The sequence below is a fragment of the Heteronotia binoei genome, chromosome 3 (genome assembly GCF_032191835.1).
Source record: "Heteronotia binoei isolate CCM8104 ecotype False Entrance Well chromosome 3, APGP_CSIRO_Hbin_v1, whole genome shotgun sequence".
Lineage (NCBI taxonomy): Eukaryota > Metazoa > Chordata > Lepidosauria > Squamata > Gekkonidae > Heteronotia > Heteronotia binoei.
The window spans coordinates 25,960,435-25,976,708 of record NC_083225.1 but is presented as its reverse complement, the minus strand read 5'-3'; the positions used below and the strand labels follow the sequence as shown (position 1 = coordinate 25,976,708).

Genomic DNA, 16,274 nt, shown 5'->3' with positions numbered 1-16,274 from the left:
ATTTAACAAAAAGGACTTATACAGCCAATTATGCTACAGCAGCATTTTTAAAGCTTCCTACCACCTGGAAATGTTTCCTACATTGACTCCTCTTCTAAGGAACTCCTTAGCATCTATGAAACAACTGCCACAAATTGCAGACAGTTTTGCAGCATGTTCTACCTGTGCCTATTGAAAGGTGAACTGAAAGCATAGACACATGTCCCTGCAGCTATGCATAGAAAAGGTAAAGGTAGTCCCATGTGCAAGCACCAGTTGTTTCTGACTCTGGGGTGATGTTGCATCATGACATTTTCATGGCAGATTTTTTATGGGGTGGTTTGTCATTGCCTTCCCCATTCATCTACACTATCCCCTCAGCAAGCTGGATATGCAGTTTACTGACCTCGGAAGGATGGAAGGCTGAGTCAACCTGGAGCCAGCTACCTGAACCCAGCTTCCGCCAGGATCAAACTCAGGTTGTGAGCAGAGAGCTTGGACTGCAGTACTGCAACTTTACCACTCTGCACCACGGGACTCCTACAGCTATGCATACCATAGCAGTAAGTAGAAAGAACAAAGTTTCCCCCTCAGAATTAAATCCAATCAAACGGTGGCCATATAAACAAAGCTTGTTATTTCAGTTTGGCCCTTGCAACTGTTAACAGCATTGCTAGGTCCATCCCTCTCACCAGTGGGGGGAAGGAGCCTACTTTGAGGAAGTGGGGCTGTGCCCTCAAGCAGTGATGTCGCCAACACAATGATGTCATCATATTGGGGATGTCACACAGGGATGCTATGGTCTGAGGGCAAAACTCTAGCAAAATTGCTGTCAAACCATAGAGTTCTGCCCTCAAACCAGAGCATCCTCATGTGATGACACCACTTCTGTGTGATATCATCATGTCAGGTGTGTCACTGCTTGGGGTTGGGGTTCCCCTCATTGGCCACCTGGCTGGTAGTGGGGAGACATCCCCTAAAATGGGGGATACCCCACTCAGACCTGGGGGCTGGCAACTCTATCTGTTAAACACCTTTGTTACGCTGTATGCTCATTAGCTTCTTACCCTCTATATGGATGGACTGGTAACTTCAACTTCAATGTATCTGAAGAAGTGTGCACGCACCCAAAGCTTATACCTTGAATAAAATTTTGTTGGTCTAAAAGCTGCCACTTGACTCGAAACTTATTCAGTGTTATGATCTTTTCACAGAAGAGGCCCCAATATATTTCCCAGGAGTTATTTAAAAATTTTCCAGTGCTAAATACTGAAAGTGTTTTAGCACTGATATATTTTTAAATTAGTTAAATTGGGGGGGGGGGGGACACTGTGATTTATATGCACAGTTAAAACACAATGAATAAAAAAGGAGAAAAGCGACTTAAAAACAGACAAAACCCAGTCTACTGCAGCCCAATGCACTTCAGTCATTAACATTTCACTTAAAAACGACATAAAGAGAAGAATTTACTCCTCTTCGAAATGCTACAATACCTGTTGCATTAAGTAAGAAATTAAATTTTGTTTAGCCACTACGAGTATTTCTGTACATGTCAATATAGGGCAATTTGGCACTCTCTGAGATTCCCGCTTTCGATTTCTTCCTCAATTATAAGAAAATTTATCATTCATTGCCAAAGATCCTTCTTTAATTGTTTATCCGCTAAAGCACACTTACAGTTAACAAATACAAGGATGAAATATGGTGGCTGAACAGAGGAATAATTGGTTTTTCAATTGCACTCGAGTCTTAACAAATTCAACAACAGCATTCTGAACGAAGAAGAACTGGGGATGTTATTAATGAATGATATTCAAGTTCTCCACAGCCAAACAATTGAAAGATCCATACAAAACAAATTTCCTTACTCTGGATACATCTATAAAAGCTTGTGAGCTGAATGAAAGCCTTTAACAGGCAGAATGGATTGCATATATAATTAGGAAGCTTGAATAATAATAAGAGGTTGGTCCAACAGAGTTCCAATCCCCCCTTGCTTGGACTGTGAGTCTGTGTTTAACATCCATCCTGTTGAGCTGGCATTGGCACAATGGCACTGAGTTCTGCTGGGCACTCTGTGTTTTTCACTTGTTCTACTGCGCTTGCAGAAATGCCCCCCTCCTTCAGTTTCTGCTGCAGAGATTCTCTGGTTTGTCTTAGTCCTGTGAGGTTTGTACTGCCACAGTAGCACTGGTTCTGCTAGGTTTGCAAAAATCCCTCCTTCCCACTTCAGTTTCTACTGCAGAGATTACTTCGATTCTGTTCTGCTGGGGTTCTATCTCCCTTGCTACCCCCTCCATTGGAAGCAATGGAGGATGGGGGCACCTTCTTTGGGAGCCAATAGAACTGGACCAATGTTCCCTCTAAGCTGAGTTAGTGTGAGCTAGCTCACAGCTTTTTAGCCTCCAGCTCACACATTTTTGTCTTAGCTCACAAAAAATTACCCCAGAGCAAACTAATTTAGCCCACAAAGACACCACAGTTTTAGAGGGATCGTTGAATTAGATCCCTGGTCTAATCTTTTTGAAACCTGGGAGTTCTTCTGAGGAGAGGCACCAACAGTTATGATGAAAAGCTGTCTCTCTACCTCAAAAAATAGGCCCTCCCAGACACCCCCAGATAGATTCCACATTGAGTACGATGGTCCCCAGAGGGTATAATAGAGCTGAAATAATCTCGAGATTCTCCAAAAAAAATCCTGAATCAGAATACCATAACAGTATTGGGATTCAGAAATATCAGGTAATACTGATTTGGGGAGGTGGGGAGAGGTTGTGGTGTGGAGTTTTTTTTTGCATACCTCTATACCTCGAATGAAACTATACTTATGACTAATGGTTGTGAATAAACCAACATCAAACCATGATCTCAGCTTCTTTTTTGACACATATAAATGTTAACCACAGTTAGCATAGTGGCCCAAATTTGGACAATCATACTAATCAAAGTCAGCTTTAATTAAACCATGGTTTCCTCTGATGTCTGCACCAAGCCTTAATCCCTGCAGCCATACACTCACTGCTGTTTATCAGAATGCTGGCTGTAATACTCAAATCCTTTCCCAAAGCCCCATTTTTCATCCTGTACTCTTCAACATTAGACATGAAAATCATTCAAAGAATCATCAATCATATTAACATAACTCATTAGAATTTTTAGACAGATATTCTCTTGTCCCCTCGTAATCTAAACTCCCTCACACTTCTTATCTTTGCCTATCCAGTTATCAATAATTTGCCTGTTAACTCCTGATGCCATTCTGTAAAGCTCCATGTACACTGATGGCCCTGTATAAATGGCTGTTACCATCGCTATTAGCATTCTTCCCAAAAATAATTACATCATTGCTTGTTGAATAAAGTTTTGACTCGTCACTTCAGCTTACGAGATCTTCAAAGCATTACCAGACAATAGGACAGCTTCCTCAGAAGGCACTGAAGGCCCAGAATAGCTGCCATCTTAGATCTGATTAGTAATGTATAATTAGTTGTTAATTTAAGGAGGAGGAGGAAGGTTTGGTGATGTTATTGGATTTATATCCCGCCCTTCACTCTGAATCTCAGAATGGCTCACAATCTCCTTTATCTTCCTCCCCCACAACGGACACCCTGTGAGGTAGGTGGGGCTGAGAGAGATCTCCCAGAAGCTGCCCTTTCAAGGACAATTTCTGCAAGAGCTATGGCTGATCCAAGGCCATTCCAGCAGCTGCAAGTGGAGGAGTGAGGAATCAAGCCCGGTTCTCTCAGATAAGAATCCGTGCACTTAACCACTATACCAAACTGGCTCTTTTAAAATGTTTTCATTCTGTGTATTTTATGTATTCTATTGACACATTGTGACCCTGAGCTCCCTTGTGGGGGAGGAGGGGATATAAATAAACTAAAATAAAATAATTGAAATTCCAAGGACTTCCTAGAAATGCTGCTGAACAGCACTGCTGGAAAGCAGCAGAAGCTTTAGAAAGAATTACGCAACCTGTTGTCATGAGCCCTGACAAGGAGCTGAAAGGGTTAACAGACCTGGAAGAGTTGCCAGCCAGTTCCTCAGCTGAACAAACAGCAGCTGGCCCATCAATCACTCTCCAGGCACCAGTGTCAGCTGTTGACAATTAATCTCCTCCTCCCATCTCAAGAGTTCGAAGCAGGCTCTGGAAAGAACTTTCAGAGCGAAGACATGAGGCACACCGATGCTTCAGATCTCTCAGCCCTGAGTTCTAGCAGAGTCACTGCCACCCAGGGAGCTGGCTGATTGAGACTCCCATATAGCTCCCACCCAGGACCTGGTAACCTTGTGGAAGCAACAAGTCTATTCTCCGGCTTGCATCCACACTCCTTCCTGATTCCTGATCCTGACCTGCTTGATTTCCTTGGCACCCTGACCTTTTGGCTTTTGGACATTGACTTCTGATTCCGGTTTGTGATTCTGCATTGGTGACTTGGCTCTTGCTTGACTTCCTGGACTTTGACTTTGGACTGGCTTTGGACTCCTGGCTGCCTACACCCTGAGAACGTGACACCTGTCAATCATATAAAGCTACATCGGAATGAAGAGAAAGGTAGAGCCCCAAACATTTCTTAGCAATTGATCGATTACGGGATTTTTTTTTAGCACTTAAGAATTTCAAAATAAATGTTACTCACTATTATTGAAGAGTGACGGAAGTCTAACGCATAAGCATCATCAGCATCATGGACGGATAATCTCATGAATTTACTAAGAATATCTCCCTTAATTCCCAGGGTGTGAAGTCCATGCATTGCTCTCCCTTCACTCTTCAGAGTTTCTAAAATACTTTGCATTTGAACAAAAAACAAAACAAAATAAAAATCCACACAGGAAAGAGAGCTTAATAAATGAAGTGTTTCATGAATAATGTGTTCTCTTAACATACACTGCATTTGCACTTCTAGCATTCAGTGCTTTGACACCAATGTCCTTTGACTGGTGGCAAAGAATGTCAGTCGCTCTGGGAACTAAGCAACATGTAGTCCATCTTTTATGTGGAGACGGAAAGTTGTCAGTTTGGCTGGGGGCTAAACCCTTATAAGGCAGGAAGCTGATTTTTGGGAAGGGATCCTGGGAGGCAAAGGAAAATCTAAGGGACAGAGAGTTCAAGGCAAGGAAACTGAAAACGTGGTGCAGTGGAATCAACAGACTGGTAAAAAAGAACCTGAAGAAAAAAATAGATGGAGATCACATCTTGAGGAACAGGCAGGAAAAAATGAGACCAATCAGAGTTAGGGAGCTCTTTTAACAGGAAGAAGAGCCCTGTGGCACAGAGTGGTAAAGCTGCAATACAGCAGTCGGAGCCCTCTGCTCACGACCTGAGTTCGATCCCAGCAGAAGCTGGTCAGGTAGCTGGCTCCAGATTGACTCAGCCTTCCATCCTTCCAAGGTCGGTACAATGAGAATCCAGCTTGCTGGGGGGAAAGTGTAGATGAATGGGGAAGGCAATGGCAAACCACCCCATAAAAAATCTGCCATGAAAACATTGTGAAAGCAATGTCACTCTAGAGTCGAAAACGACTGGTGCTTGCACAGGGGACTACCTTTACTTTAACAGGAAGGGCCGGATGCTCTGGCCAGAAGGGGAGAGGAGAGCACAGGAAACTGAAATAGGCAGAAAGCTTGACTGGTGATGGTGGAAAGTGCCACTAAGTTGCAGATGGCTTATGGCAACCACACAGGGTTTCCAAGGCAAGATACATTCAAAGGTGGTTTGCCATTGCCTGTCTTTGCCCTGGCCTTCCTTGGTGGTCTCCCACCCATATATTAACCAGGGCTGATCCTGCTTAGATTCGAAGATTTGACAAGATCTTCTACATCAGAGCGAAAATATGACACAAGGTAGCTAAAGGAAGAGATGAAAAATAGAGAGAAAAGCAATGGTCTGAGGACACAGTGGGTGGCTGAGATATGGAGTATGTGGGACTGAAGCAAAACAGGGCACAGAGGATAGAAGGGTTGCATACTATGGTAGAAAGGAAATGGGCTGGAAGAGGGAGCCAAGCAAGGCATGCAGTCTAGATCAGGGGTGTTGAACTCATGAGGGCCAGATCCAACATAAATGAGACCTTGTTGGGCCAGGCTATGTGTCATAAAATGTAATGCCAGGTAGCAGAGATATAAACTTCATAAAAGAGACATACAAACACAATTAAAAATTTAAAAACTTAAAACATTAACACTCGTTGGTCTTAAAAGTGCTTTCGTTGCATCTCTCCCATGGGATCCAGGGAACTGGGCAAAGGAAGCTCCTGTGAGATTGTGCAAGCCTTGTAAAGCAAGCAGGAGGAAGCAAGAGAGAGGGAGAAGGAAGCAGATAACAGCCAGTTGCTTGGGGGCCTAATAGGAGTCCAACAGGGGTCTGATTTGGTCCCCGGGCCACATGTTTGACACCCCTGGTCAAGATCCTGACAGGGTAATATTACCATTTCTGGCTTCTACCATCACAGCAGCAGCCATCAAGGGCTAAAAATACCCCATTCCCATATGGTTTGGCTATGTGAGTGGGGAAAGGGGGAGCAAAGTGGCTGAATTTCACATACTGACTTGAACTGACCAGCTTGTTCTTTGGCTACAAACTTCAAACCTCACCTTTACTATTTTTTTTAAATGTCATGGCTGTTTCAAGTGTAGCTACTTAAGTACTTGTCTCACGATCACGTTAACTGTGTATAGAGATGGCTGTTTGCAGTTTCTAGCTCTTCGAGAGGTTGTAAATTAACACATCCTGAGAGTCAGCTGAAAATCTGGGGAACTGTTTGGCACATTATTAGCGGGACATAGCCATCTAATTGTTGTGTGTATTCACACTGACTATACTGCATGTTAAAAAAAAAACAAATTCAGCAACCACCAATCTAGGTGTCTTTTCTCGAAAATGCAAATGAAAGCACAAGTGGTACGCCTGTTGTCTAATCAAGATAAAGTTGTTAGCGATCAAGCAGCCCGGTCTGTGGGAGATGCATAAAAATGGAAGGAAAATATTTGCTCAGCTTAATCTGGTGAGTTGTGGGATATTATATGAGACTTATTATACTCCACTCCTTTGCGTGTTTGGCAAAAATATGCAGATTTTCATTCAGCAAATTCCAAAGATGGTGGATCCAACCAGATCTCCCACTTACTCATTTCCCCCTCCCTGCTACACCTCTCACCTCACAACTTAAGAATAATAGAATCATAGAGTTGGAAGGGACCTCCAGGGTCGTCTAGTCCAACCCCCTGCACAATGCAGGAAACTCACAAACACCTCCCCCTAAATTCACAGAATCCCCATTGCTGTCAAATGGCCATCTAGCCTCTGTTTAAAAACCTCCAAGGAAGGAGAGCCCACCACCTCCCGAGGAAGCCTGTGAGGAACTGCTCTAACTGTTAGGAAGTTCTTCCTAATGTTGAGCCAGAAACTCTTCTGATTAAATTTCAACCCCCTGGTTCTGGCCCACCTTCTGGGGCCGCGGAAAACAATTCCACACCATCCTCAATATGACAGCCCTTCAAGTATCCATTCTCCCCCAGCAGAGCTTTTTTGAGTGGTCAGATGGGGAATCTTCCCCCCTTTTTATCAACAGGAAAGCTGGTTGGGTCCACTTCAATATATGTAATCTCTGTTGTTTATTCAAACCTTGCTAATGCACATTTATCTTGTTTTATTTATAGCATAATTGTTGTAACGAGCTCAGTGGTTTAACAATAAAAGCTGTTGCTTATTTACTAAGCCACAAGGTTGTTTCCCAATCAATCTTTTTTTTTTTCTCCCAGACTCAGACATAAAGCACAGTATTGAACCAACCGCAGAATGACCTATTAATATTCCTCTTAGGATCGCTCAGGTACAGCTAACCACAGCTTACAGCAGGTTATTGATAAGGGTAACGGCACTTTTGAACTAATAAATATAAGAAGAGAAGCGGCATAGCTAATACTTTACCTAAATGGATCATGGAAATCCAAGTCTATAGGAAGACCATTTAGGAATAAACGTGCTTCACCAGGCTGAAGTCCGAGGGTTTCATGCAAATGCTAAAAAAAATAAAAACAAAATGCCAAGTTTACTGTGACTTAGTCAAACAGTACAAAACAGGAAACTAAGGAAAACACAAGGATTTCAGACCAAAATACTTGAATCAAGTCAATTTGGGGAGATGAAACTAAAGTATTATCACAGATGAGGAATGTCTCTTCTTTTCTGCATAACAACTTTGAGGAGTGTCTCAAACAGGAGTGTCTGTTGTGTCTGGAGGGAGGGAAGCAGGAATACATTGGGCAGTTACGCCTCATCTTGCTTTTGTCTGAGGGCCCCAGGTCATAGCCTATCGCAGGGGTGGCCAAACTTGCTTAATGTAAGAGCCACATAGAATAAGCATCAGACATGAACATCAGAGGTGGGAAGGAGGGAGGGAGGGAGGGAGATGAGGGAGGAAAAAGAGGTGGAAATAAAGCAAATTTAAATGCCTTCTCCAAGCCACCAACTGGCTTGGCGAAGTGATTTAAAGAGACAAATGCCTTCTCCAAGCTGTTCAATGGGGCAGTGGGGGATTCAAGAACCACACAACATGTATAAAGGAGCCACACATGGCAAGTTGCAATTTGGTCACCGGTGGCCGATTGCCTCAGTACTTTGGCTGGCTGCAGGGAACTGGAGTTGGCTGGGCCTTATTCATGTATTAACCTTTTTGGGTCAAAACTACCATTAACATTCACTGGGATTGCCAACTTCCAGGTGGTGACTGGATATCTCTCACTATTACAACTGATCTCCAGGTGACAGAAATCAGTTCCTCTGGAGAAAATGGCTGCTTTGGAAGTCAGACTCTATGGCATGATGCCCCAACCCCCAACCCTCCTCAGGCTCCGCCCCCAAATCTCCAGGTACTTCTCAACCCACAACTGGTGACCCTAATCAATATTGCTAATTTGAATTCAGTCCTACTTAGAAATCCAGCGAAGCTCAAGACATTCAAGGTGTTACTGAAAAATATCTTTCAAGCTTTCAAAATAAGCAACTTCCCTGTGTTTTAGGCCCATTTCAGATACCACAAACCAAACATTTGTTGATTTTTGACAATTATCAGCCTGGTTAATTGCCAGACTCCACTCCCTCCTGCACTCCTTTCCCCTTGCGTAGACACCCTTAATTTTTTTTAATAAGAAAATATGAACTTTATTGAAAAATTTAAAGAAATTATAAACAGTGAGATCAAGTACAAAAATATTACTATAAATTTCACAAACAATATCCATATTAAAAACAATAACAGTAATATTAATGATATTAAAAATAGTAATAATGATAAATAATAACAACAATGAAAATAACATTAGGATCAAGAATTTAGAACATGACACTGGATTCTGGACAAATTATAAATACAAAATCTCTTTATAAATCATATTCTTATTAAAAGAATGAACATATACAAGCTCATTATCTATTTTCTCCAAGATTGGGAACCATTTAGTGAAAAACCTTTGACTGGATTCATGGGGATCAGTACGGTCTACAACGGAGGAAAACTTGGTGTAGACAACCTTACTGAGGTTGATTTTTATTATACCAACTAGTGAGGAATTTCACTTACTGGTTGTTATTGTTTTTTTAAGAGGGGGTGGTGGTGAAGAAAAGCAACCTCCATTTGGCCAGGCAATTACATTCAAATGTCACAACTCACTGAAGACTTCGGTCTTCAGGCCTGGCATGAGGAGAGGTGGCAGTGTGCGAGCCAGCAATTAACCCGGTTCAGTCCCTTTACGAAACAAAATGAGATTTGTTCTTGACATCGAAAATGAGGCTTGGTGCCAGATGCCTGAGTTTCAACACCGGATGAACACAAATGCATTTGTACAGTGGTCACCGTTGTAATTACTACAGACTCCATTACAGAAAGAACATCCAGCTGAAACAACTGGGCTCACTTGCCTATTAGACTGGATGAGGTTGACCAATTCATCTACCCAATCTGGTCCAAGACTAGACTAGTCTAGCCGCTTGTATGTTTGAAGGATAACATGGTAACAGATACATCGTATAACCCCCAGTGCTTGTGCATTGGGGGGCACAGTGGGAGGGCTTCTAGTGTCCTGGCCCCACTGGTGGACCTCCTGATGACACTTGGGGTTTTTTGGCGACTGTGTGACACAGAATGTTGGACTGGATGGGCCACTGGCCTGATCCAACATGGCTTCTCTCATGTTCTTGGAGTTAGTTTATTTGATTTATATCCCGCCCTGCCAAAGAAGGCTCAGGGCAGCTCACAATTCATAATAAAAAAAACAACATCAATATAAAAATATTAAACTAAAAAGTAACGATCAGGTGCTAATTACAATACAATAACATAAGAACATAAGAGAAGCCATGTTGGATCAGGTCAATGGCCCATCCAGTCCAACACTCTGTGTCACACAGTGGCCAAAAAAAAAAAAATGATATATATATATCCACACACATGTATATATACACACTGTGGCTAATAGCCACTGATGGACCTCTGCTCCATATTTTTATCTAACCCCCTCTTGAAGCTGTCTATGCTTGTAGCCGCCACCACCTCCTGTGGCAGTGAATTCCACATGTTAATTACCCTTTGGGTGAAGAAGGACTTCCTTTTATCCATTTTAACCTGACTGCTCAGCAATTTCATCAAATGCCCACGAGTTCTTGTATTGTGAGAAAGGGAGAAAAGTACTTCTTTCTCTACTTTCTCCATCCCATGCATTATCTTGTAAACCTCTATCATGTCACCCTGCAGTCGACATTTCTCCAAGCTAAAGAGCCCCAAGCATTTTAACCTTTCTTCATAGGGAAAGTGTTCCAACCCTTTAATCATTCTAGTTGCCCTTTTCTGCACTTTTTCCAATGCTATAATATCCTTTTTGAGGTGCGGTGACCAGAATTGCACAAAGTATTCCAAAGAAGACTGCACCATCGATTTATACAGGAGCATTATGATACTGGCTGATTTGTTTTCAGTTCCCTTCCTAATAATTCCCAGCATGGCATTGGCCTTTTTTATTGCAATCACACACTGTCTTGACATTTTCAGTGAGTTATCTACCATGACCCCAAGTTTCTCTCTTGGTCAGACTCTGCCAGTTCACACCCCATCAACTTTGTATTTGTAGCTGGGATTCTTGGCCCCAATGTGCATTACTTTGCACTTGGCCACATTGAACCTCATCTGCCACGTTGACGCCCACTCACCTAGCCTCAACAGATCCCTCTGGAGTGCCTCACAATCCTCTCTGGTTCTCACCACCCTGAACAATTTAGTGTCATCTGCAAACTTGGCCACTTCACTGCTCACTCCCAACTCCAAATCATTTATGAACAAGTTAAAGAGCATGGGACCCAGTACTGAGCCCTGCGGCACCCCACTGCTTACCGTCCTCCACTGCAAAGACTGCCCATTTATATTCACTCTCTGCTTCGTATTAATTAGCCAGTTTTTGATCCACAAGAGGACCTGTTCTTTTACTCCATGACTCTCGAGCTTTCTAAGGAGCCTTTGATGAGGAACTTTATCAAAAGCTTTCTGGAAGTCAAGGTAAACGACATCTATTGGGTCTGCTTTGTCCACATGTTTTTTCACCCCCTCAAATAAATGCAACAGGTTAGTGAGGCAAGATCTTCTCTTACAGAACCCATGCTGAGTCTTCCTCAATAACCCGTGTTCATCAATGTGCCTACTCATTCTGTCCTTGATAATGCTTTCTATCAACTTTCCCGGTATTGAAGTCAGACTGACTGGCCTGTAATTTCCCGGATCTCCTCTGGAACCCTTTTTAAAGATGAGGGTGACATTTGCTACCTTCCAGTCCTCAGGAACGGAGGCAGATTTCAATGAAAGATTACATATGTTTGTCAGGAGATCCACAAGTTCAACTTTGAGTTCTTTCAGAACTCTTGGATGTATGCCATCCGGACCTGGTGACTTATTAGTTTTTAATTTGTCTATCAGTTGTAGGACCTCCTCTTTTGTCACCTCAAGCTGACTCAGGTCTTTCAACACCCCTTCCAAAATAAGTGGTTCTGGAGCGGGCAAACGCTTCTCATCTTCCACAGTGAAGACGGAGACAAAAAATGTATTAAGCTTCTCAGACATTTCCCTGTCCTCCTTCAGTAATCCTTTTACCCCTTGGTCATCCAAGGGCCCCACTGCCTCCCTGGCTGGTTTCCTGCTTCTAATATATTTGAAGAAATTTTTATTGTTGGTCTTTATGTTTTTTGCAATATGCTCCTCATAGTCCCTTTTTGCCTGCCTGAACACAGTCTTGCATTTGATTTGCCACAGCCTGTGTTCCCTTTTATTAATCTCACTTGTGCTAGCTTTCCACCGCTTAAAAGAGTCCTTCTTACCTTTTACAGCTTCCATTACTTTGTTTGTTAACCAAACAGGCCTTTTCTTATACCTGTTTGTGCCTTTCCTAACTTGTGGTACATATTTTATCTGAGCTTCTAGGATTGTAGTTTTAAATAGCCTCCAAGCTTCCCCAAGGGTTTTGACTGTATTTACCTTTCCTTTCAGTTTCCTCTTCACATGCCTCCTAATCTCAGAGAATTTACCCCTTTTAAAGTTAAACGTGGTTGTGCTTGTCTTTTGGGGCAACTCTCTATTTATACAAATGATGAAATCAACAACGTTATGGACACTGCTCCCAAGCGGTGCGATCACTTTTACATCTCTCACCAAGTCTTGGACATTACTTAAGACCAAATCCAGGATCGCCCCACCCCTGGTAGGTTCTGAGACCATCTGCTCCATAGCACAGTCATTGAGAGCATCAAGAAACTCAATCTCTTTCTCTCGACCAGAACACATATTGACCCAATCAATCTGCAGATAGTTAAAATCACCTATAACGACACAGTTTTTAAGTTTAGCCACTATCTTTAATCCTTCCATCATATTATAATAGTCCTCTATCTTTTGATTTGGTGGGCGATTACAAACTCCCATAGTTAAATTTCCTTTTGGGCCCTCTATTTCAACCCAAAGCATTTCTAGAAGGGAATCTAATTCTCTGACCTCAGTCTTACTGGACCGTATACCCTCTCTGACATACAGAGCCACCCCACCTCCAACCCTTCCCTCCCTATTCTTCCGATATAACTTATATCCAGGAATCACAGTGTCCCACGGATTCTCCTCATTGCACCAAGTTTCTGAAATTCTCACAATTTCTATGTTTTCTCCCAACACTAAACATTCCAACTCACCATTTTTTTTTCGAACACTTCTTGTATTTGCATACAAACATCTATAACTTCCCAGGCAAGTTAGGCCCGCAACCTTCCTCCTGCTGCCTCGAGACTTTGGCAGACAGTCCATACTGTTTGTCACCATCTCAGTGGACAACTCTGATCCATTACCCGGTAGAAAAGTAACAGCTAACCCTTCATCTCTTTGAGATGAGTCCTCCCGAACCAGAGACATTTCATCTCCTGTCGGCTTTCCCCCAAGATTTAGTTTAAAAACTGCTCCGCCACCTTTTTGATTTTAAGCGCCAGCAGCCTGGTTTCATCTGGGGACAAGTGGAGACAGTCTCTTTTGTACAGCTCCTGCTTGTTCCAGAAAGCATCCCAGTGCCTAACAAACTTAAACCCTTCCTCCTTACACCATTGTCTCATCCACACACTGAGACTTCTAATTTGTGCCTGTCTCTCCTGCCCTGCACGTGGAACAGGTAGCACTTCTGAGAAGGCTACCTTGGAGGTCCTGGCCTTAAGTCTCCCGCCTAGCAGCCTAAATTTTTCCTCCAGGACCTCATGACTGCATTTCCCCACATCGTTGGTGCCAACATGCACCACGACCACTGGCTCCTCCCCAGCACTATCAGCCTATCTACTACACACGAAATGTCTGCTACCTTTGCACCATACGGTCAGTACGCGGTTTTGCCACCCAGCTGTCTACTTGCCTAAGGATCAAATCACCAACTACCAAGACCCCTCCTCTCTCCCCGCCCAGGGATGGTTCCTTGGCCCGAAAGGATTCCTGCTCACCAACTGAAGAAGAGGTCCCTTCTGAGGGCGCATTCCCCTTATCCTCAGCACGGTGCCCTGTTTCCTCTCAACCCTCATGCTCCCTGGAAGCAACGGGGCTGCCACGTTCCGAGCGGGGCTCATCTAGTACGCCCCCGAGAGTCTTCCTCGAGTGCCTAACTGACTGCCTCTGCTTCTCCAGGTCAGTCACCTCGGCCTCAAGGGTACAAACTCATTCCCTGAGGACCAGGAGCTCCTTGCATCGAGCACACACCCAACATTTCTGTCCAGTGGGCAGATAGTCATACATGTGACACTCAGTACAAAACACTGGAAAGCCCCCACCCCCCTGCTGGCATTCTACCTTCATGATAGCTTTTTTCAAAAATATACAGTCCCCTTTAAATCCTGTTTGTTTATGTGGCTCCCCTTCTGGAGGGCCAACTTACCTTATTGGGAGCACAAGGAAATTAGGAATCTGGGTTCTTGGTCCTTACAGAGCCCTCAGGCTAAGAGCCACAGGCCAAGGGCCCTTTAGCTCTCTGGCAAGGCACAGCTTAACAATGCAAAGAGGGTGGGGAACACAGCCACTCCTAATCAATCAGCACCAATCACCTTCACCTTCAGCCCACTCAACCAAACAAACAGCAGATTCCCAGCAACCACAACTCAGAATTTTCAGCAGTCACCAAACTCAGAAATTCTCAGCAACTTCCCCAGCCATCTCAGCTTATCTCAGAGTTGCTCTGCTCTCTCTCAGACCTCTCTGAAGTGTGCTCAGCCTCTGGCAAGGCGCAGCTTAACAATGCAAAGAGGGTGGGAAACACAGCCACTCCTAATCAGCCAGCACCAATCACCTTCAATCACCTTCACCTTCAGCCCACTCAACCAAGCAAACAGCAGTTTCCCAGCAACCACAACTCAGAATTTTCAGCAGTCACCAAACTCAGAAATTCTCAGCAACTTCCCCAGCCATCTCAGCTTATCTCAGAGTTGCTCTGCTCTCTCTCAGACCTCTCTGAAGTGTGCTCAGCCTCTGGCAAGGCGCAGCTTAACAATGCAAAGAGGGTGGGGAACACAGCCACTCCTAATCAGCCAGCACCAATCACCTTCACCTTCAGCCCACTCAACCAAAAAACAGCAGTTTCCCAGAAACCACAGTTAAATAAATAAATAAGTAGGTGGCATTCAGGTAGTCTTAATAGACATCCTTCATATCTAGTGCCCTCAGAAATGGCTTAGCAGGTTTGATGGTACAATCATTCCATCTAATTCCAGTTAACAGTCAAATGCAAGATGGAATAGCATGATCTTGCAGGCTTTGCAGAACTGCACATGGTCCCACAAGGCTCTGACATCTTTTGGGAGTCAATTCCACCAATAAGGGACGGCAACATGTCATGCCTCCTGCATTCAAATAATGGCTCAGTTCCGCATTTGCTTATGGATCAGAGATAGCCTATAAAATAGGAGTCAGAATATAACGTAGGTGTGACAAGGACAAGCAAAATTAAAGGCTTGTAAAGCTCTTTGTATAACAGGGCGGTACTGTGTTCCGTCTGTCCTATGTACAATGAAAAAAAGGAACATCTCAATCAGGAGACACGATTTCGCCAAGCCTGCTACAAAAGCTGTGCTGCACAAGGGCCATATGAGGTGAGCTCCTTCCACTGGGTTAAGTAAAAATCCAAAGTAAAAATGAGAAGATGGCTTTCACAAGCCTACAAAATTTAATATATTATTTTGGTTGGAACATCCTCCGAAACGTAGCTAGTTCCCCTGAATGCTTTCCTGACTGCATCTAATCATCATATACTTTTCAGTCCTTAATAGCCTTTAGCCTCTTCCCTGTATTGCATTTTCTATTCAACTTTCATTATCTTAGAGGGGAATCTTTCAGTTCTGCACAGCTTGAGACCTTGCCTCTCCCGCTGTTAGACGAATATCCTGTAGCTTAAAACGGCATGACAATTTATTCTGCTGTACCAGTGATGTCTGAATAGCTGCCAAAAACTTATATTACGACAAAATAGGGATTGCTTTTTACCATTATGTTCATGTGAACTCAAAACATTTTTTTCATGGAGTCTCTGAGGACAGCGTTAACAGTATGCGGTCAGGTTTAATTTACACCCAAATTAATCCCAAAATGTTGTTTTATACAGACACACGTTCAAAGGACCAACAGCCTTTTGCTGCCGCTCTTTAAAGTTACGTTTTAATCTCCTTCGCATGGCAGGTTCAAAACAGGGAGTGACAATTTAACGCATGTGTCTAAATACGCTCCCGCTTGCCATTTTGACAA

At 43.4% G+C, this 16,274-nt stretch overlaps 1 protein-coding gene across 2 annotated transcripts in view; it reads right to left on the bottom strand.

Annotated features, from left to right (window-relative positions):
- UGGT2 (UDP-glucose glycoprotein glucosyltransferase 2) overlaps positions 1 to 16,274 on the bottom strand; it is a 137,298-nt gene that overhangs the window by 74,887 nt on the left and 46,137 nt on the right. For both annotated transcript variants that reach the window (XM_060233610.1, XM_060233611.1), the window contains exons 11-12: positions 7,916 to 8,007; positions 4,623 to 4,773 (exon numbers count right to left, since the gene is read on the bottom strand). In XM_060233610.1, the coding sequence (XP_060089593.1) occupies positions 4,623 to 4,773; positions 7,916 to 8,007 (243 nt within the window). The remainder of the gene's footprint in view (positions 1 to 4,622; positions 4,774 to 7,915; positions 8,008 to 16,274) is intronic.